Source organism: Nicotiana tomentosiformis, chromosome 2 (assembly GCF_000390325.3).
Source record: "Nicotiana tomentosiformis chromosome 2, ASM39032v3, whole genome shotgun sequence".
Lineage (NCBI taxonomy): Eukaryota > Viridiplantae > Streptophyta > Magnoliopsida > Solanales > Solanaceae > Nicotiana > Nicotiana tomentosiformis.
In genome coordinates, this window is record NC_090813.1 from 21867387 (window position 1) to 21872874 (window position 5488).

General features: G+C 34.9%; 1 protein-coding gene across 4 annotated transcripts; it reads left to right on the forward strand.

Moving 5' to 3' along the window:
• Positions 1 to 295: 295 nt before the first annotated feature.
• Positions 296 to 5488, forward strand: LOC104097200 (UPF0161 protein At3g09310). Of its 4 annotated transcripts, none has more exons than XM_009603742.3 (6): positions 301 to 482; positions 566 to 635; positions 1094 to 1153; positions 1282 to 1422; positions 1577 to 1660; positions 1735 to 2106. In XM_009603742.3, the coding sequence occupies exons 1-5, from the start codon at positions 369 to 371 to the stop codon at positions 1633 to 1635; spliced, it is 444 nt and encodes a 147-aa protein (XP_009602037.1). In that variant the 5' UTR covers positions 301 to 368; the 3' UTR covers positions 1636 to 1660; positions 1735 to 2106. The 4 variants fall into 4 exon arrangements, with proteins under 4 accessions (XP_018626696.1, XP_009602037.1, XP_009602036.1 ...); XM_009603741.4 differs by lacking the exon at positions 1735 to 2106 and adding an exon at positions 3332 to 5488 and having other exon boundaries at positions 302 to 482; XM_033656403.2 differs by having other exon boundaries at positions 303 to 482; positions 1577 to 2106.

Sequence of the window (5488 nt, forward strand, 5' to 3'; positions counted from 1 at the left end):
AAATAAAATTTCTTCTCTCTTTCTCTGTATATCTCTTAACTTGTTTTTCTTTGTTCCATATTGTTACTTTGAGCTATATTTCATAACAAAATATTATTTGTTCATGTAACTTGATTAATTTTTGAAGCTCCTATCAGTTCGCTTTACATTATCAGCTCACACTTAATAAGGAATCAACCTAATTTTCAATTTTTGTTATAAAAGGTTAACGATACAATCTTTCAAAAGATCTGATTGATGATGTAAAAAGAAAAAATATAGCGTCATCTCGGTCAATATAAGTTAAACTTTTTTCTTATCTAATTAAAGGAGTACTTAACAAACAAATTATAGCCATTCCATTCAAATGCCTTCAAAGCTTTTCATCAATGGCGCTAGCTTTGTCCCTAGCCAGCAACAAACCCTTTTCTCCAACAGATTCCAGCTCCAGTTTATCAGCTTACAGGAAGCAGCAATCAAGTCTTTTCTTTCCTTTGAGAAACGTACCTTCCATTTCACAACTCCAATTCTTACCTTCTCAATTTTCAATTAATCATAATGTAGACTTTCCCCTCTTTTCTTGTAGAAACATAGGCGGCAGAGTCGGGCCCTATGTATCGTTAGTGGGTCAGATTCCGGCGAAAGCAATTCTCAAGGTATCCGGCTGTCCCCAACTATTAATACTAGTTTCATTGATGCTCATTCAACTTTTTATATTATCTAGAGTAACTAAACTTTTTTTTGTGACGAGAAAACCACTAACTTTGCCTGAATATACAGAGTCTCGCTAAATGATTATATGTAACTCAAAAGTCACCCAACTTTGTCTAAGAATCACAAAAAATGTCTCATTTGTTTCCTTCTAGTGACTTTATGTGATACTTAGGTAAAACTAACTCATTTTTTTGTTACAAAAAATAGTTTAGTGACTTTTATACTTTTGTGAAGTTGACTGACTTTTCGTTAATCTAATGTCTTTTGTGCTATAAAAAAAAAGTTAATGGCCATTCATAAAGCTAAACACCCTATATTTTTATAAATTTACTTTAAATTAAGGTGTTTGTTTACCTTAATATAATCATGGTTAAATTTGGTGCTTGCCTTTTGGATTTAGATGATGAAGAAGATAATTTGGGGGTCAAAGCTGCATTGTCAATGCTCAAGTTCTATAAAAGTAAGTTCTTGGTATGCTTTAGCTAAAATGTGACATTTTAGTTTTCCTGATTCTGTTGAGCTATTTTGATTCTTACGTTTATATCATAAAGACCAGGAGGAAATGTGTAACCATTGACTATTAAGCAGGGGAAATCTCACCAATAATGCCAAAAAGTTGTCGCTATGTACCAACATGCAGTGAATACTCCATGATCGCTTACAAGAAATATGGTGTTGTTAAAGGGACAGTCTTGACGGCGTGGCGTCTTTGTCGCTGTAACCCTCTAGGTAAAATGATGTTTCATTGTTGGCTTAAAATTCTGAGGTCACTCTGAAGCTTTACAGGAGCTATTCTTAGCTTTGAGTGAGATACTATTAGTTTTGTTGATAAGTCTTGGAGTAATATCTTAGTATGTCGCTCGTGTATTTTCAAACATGACAGGAGGATCTGGCTTCGATCCCCCGAGATGGTTTGGCGAGGAAAGTCCACCGCTGGAATGACACTTGGTATCAAATATATGTACAGGTACATGGATTTTGGAAATGCAAACTCATGATATTGGAAAACAAAATTATTGTTTATGGTATTCAGTAATGCAGGTCATGGTAGCATTCTTCTTTAGCTCATATCAAAAGGAATGTGTTCACCGTTTCCATCCAGTTCACTTCTGTGTCTTTTAATAATTTATCTTCTAGTAGGTCCTAGACGATCAGTTTGAGAAAAAAGTCTGTTAATCAATCATGAAGGTTTCAATGTTGTATAGAATGTGAGTCTTTGGTGTTCTTAGAGGGGGTTAGTACTTAGCATTAGGGCAGCGCACCTAAACCAAACCTGCAGCAGCCCACATTGAAAATTTTCTACTTCAGTTACCTGGAGATTCATATACCAAGGTTAAATTCATCATTGTAATAAAATGACAGATCAAGAAAAGTAACTCCTTAAAAAGAAATGAAACTGCATTTTCAGAATTATTCCTGATTTGCTTCAGAAAAGTTAGCGAGCGTCGTTCTTCTACTTACAGCATAATGTCTCCAAGTTCTTTTGCTCTTTGTGTGCCTAACATTCTAGCAATCTGATTGGGAATTATGGTACACATCCATTTACTTCTATAGCAATAGAGTGGTGGGACTTTAAGATCAAATGTGATGACCCAATTAATGTGGACATGGAACTTTTAAACTGAGCCTGCAAATAGAATCCTAGTCAAACTTGGCTTGAATTGGAGTTAAAGTTATGCTCAGGACTGTGTCAACTATGTGATATTGCTTTTGGTCCCCTACCCTGTGATACCCTAGTAGCACTTTTAGCCCTAAATTTACTTGAAGTGGCTCATTTTATCCTATTTCACAAGGACCAAAAGCGCAAAGCTCTTTTCTTTTGGCTGCATATGAGGCAAGTATGGCGTGACTCGAGTCACTTTTGTTGTGCCTAATATCTCGATTTTAATATTAATTCAACATTGACATCAATTGGACCAGAAAATGAAGCTTAAATGATCTCTTACACTTGGATTTCTGTTAAGACTAATCTATTCTCACAAGCTAATATCAAGACTTGATTGAGTTGCTAAGTTTGTCCAGAAGTGTTTCTCTACTGCTTGCTTAGGTCACTGGTTATGCATAACCTCGACTTTGCTAGCTCATTAGTTATTGGTACAATAAGATGCAACCTTTGAAAACTTTCTGAAGTCTTGTAAGAAGAATTATAAGTGTAATCTCAAATCTGGAGGTCATTCTCGGTCAAATTTTCGTAGTGGACAGAAATATCAGTGATTGATCTTGCTACTCCAAAAGAATGTTGTTATTGAAGAGCTCTGCTCTGTTCAACCAGTATTCTATAGCTAAGTGAAATGAATTTGCTGCTCAAGCTAAAAGCTAGAAAGTGTTAAATATATTATTGTACCGTCTCATACCCACATCTAAGTTTGATGATTTTACTATATGTCTGAGTGTTGAACTATCTTAAGAGTCATGGTTAAGAAAGCTCATGGAGAGTATACTAGGTGTTTACACCTAACCAAGCTATTTAATCTTAGCACCATATCACTTAACTATGACTTAACAATAGTTAAGTGATAAATGTGTATTAAAAATACGTCTTGCATTTTATTGATTAGATACACACCAAGTGTGGATAAGTTTTTACCCATATACAAGTGATTAATACTCAACTTCTTGATGATGACGACTACTATAGAGATGATGGCTATGGGGCTTGTAGAGAAGAATGTGAGTATGAAGACGCTTATGCTTCTAACAATGACTATGAAGATGATGATGCTTTAAGGTATGATTCTTCAACATACTCTTCTTGTGGTCAACATAATCATTAAGAAATTGGTTATGAGCATGATGATGCAACAACAACAACAACAACAACAATCCAGTATAATCCCACTAGTGGGGTCTGGGGAGGGTAATGTGTATGCAGACCTTACCCCTACCCTGGGGTAGAGAGGCTGTTTCCGATAGACCCTCGGCTCCCTCCCTCCAATAATTCCCCACCTTGCTCTTGGGGTGACTCGAACTCACAACCTGTTGGTTGGAAGTGGAGGATGCTTACCACTAGAGCAACCCACTCTTGTCAAATTATGATGAGCATGATGATGATGATTAGGAAACTATTATAGAATATTCTTGTTGGCCTTCTTATTTGCTTTTCTTTTAACGAAGACAAGTCTCATGCAAATTGCAAAGAGGGGAGGACTCTTGAGTTTTCCAAAGTTATTTAGAAACAAGACTGAATGGCTTGGGGAAATTTCACTCTAAAAGAATATTCTAGAGAATCAATTATGTAAGGTTTCACCCACCTGTGCTTTCTCTAAAATATTCTTTTAGAGTGAAAATCTCAGAAACCTTGAACTTCTTTTTAAGGTTTTTACCAATGCTTGATAAATTAAAACTTCAGTTGTTAAAAGATTTGCTTAAACAGGCTTACTTAATAGACTTAAAACTGCTTAAATACAGAACATCAATTAACCGTGCGGCATAAAACAACCACGGTAAGTACATAAGCTAATAATTACACGTGCTCATTCACTATAAAGGTAGATAAATACATCAAAGAAAAATGTACTTCAATTGAGTGGAATTATAACCTTAGAATGTGTTTACTGTGGTTGTTTTGTAACACATGATAAATTAATGTTCTGTCTTTAAGCATTTTAAATCTATTAATTTGGCAAATCATTCAGCAAGGTGTTAGCCAACCAGAGTTTTAACTTATCAAGCAATTGGTATTGTGTAATTATGTTAAGTTAATTGCTCGTTGATATATAAGTATTTGTTCCATAATATTTTGGTCAAATGGAGAAACCTTAAAAAAAAATTCAACGTTTCTGAGATTTTCATTATAAAAGAATATTCTAGAGAAAGAGGATGACACCTTTAAAAATTGATCTCTTGGATAATCTTTTCGAGTGAAATTTTCCCAAGTCATTGTGTCTTGTCTCTAAGTGAGTTTGGATACCTCAAGAGCCCCCTTCCTCTAACCCACCCTTACAGCTTGCAGGGAGCTTGTCTTCGTTAAAAGGAAAAAATAATTAAGAATATCCCTAGTAGTTTCATCATCAAGCTCATAATCACTTTTTTCATTATTATGTTCATCACAAGAGAGTATGTAGAAAATCATACCTTGAAGCATCACCGTCTTTATTGTGATTGTTAGAAGCATAAGTGTCTTTATACTCACATTCTTCTCCACAAGTCTCATAGTCAGGGGCGGATCTATGTGTAAGGGATGGAGTGGTACACCACCGGCAAGGTTTGGCCGAGACTATGCAAAGGTATATATAGAAGGAAGGTATACAAATAATTTAAGTGGCACCCCCACTAACAAAATGATTCAAGGTGCCACCGGAAAGGCACTGTCATTTCCACCCCTGCCGCGGGAGATCGAGTCCAGTTTGGCACAAATATTTTAGAAGCCTTTCTTTGGTGCATTTAACCGCTACAAATTCCTTTGTTTCTTCTTTGGTTTTATTAGTTCGTTTTAAAATTTCTTCTCTTTTTTTTACTTTAAACATTAAATATAGAAAAAAAATCTTTCACAAATCTATTTTTTCCTCGTGAAAAAAAAATACCCACTATTGCGCTTTCCCAACTCCTCCATGATTTATGAATAGATGATAAAAAGTTAAGTTTTTTCTCCAGAAGCACAACTCCGTAAATCTATTTGCCGAAAGCAAAAAATATAAAGAGAAATCCTTGAATAAGTTACGGTTCTAATCAAGGATGAAAGTTTATTTTGTTATCAAAATGCTCTAAAGTAGGACAATTGTATGTAATATCGAGTGAGCTTAATTTTTATAAAAAATAGTAAATTGAATAATGTCTGTAAGCTTACTTCTGTTTT

Coding starts and splice junctions, on each gene's coding strand:
- LOC104097200 (XM_009603742.3), top strand. CDS start 369: ATGGCGCTAGCTTTGTCCCTAGCCAGCAACAAACCCTTTTCTCCAACA. Junction 636..1,093: donor CGGCGAAAGCAATTCTCAAG/GTATCCGGCTGT, acceptor TTTTGGATTTAG/ATGATGAAGAAGATAATTTG. Junction 1,154..1,281: donor AATGCTCAAGTTCTATAAAA/GTAAGTTCTTGG, acceptor ACTATTAAGCAG/GGGAAATCTCACCAATAATG.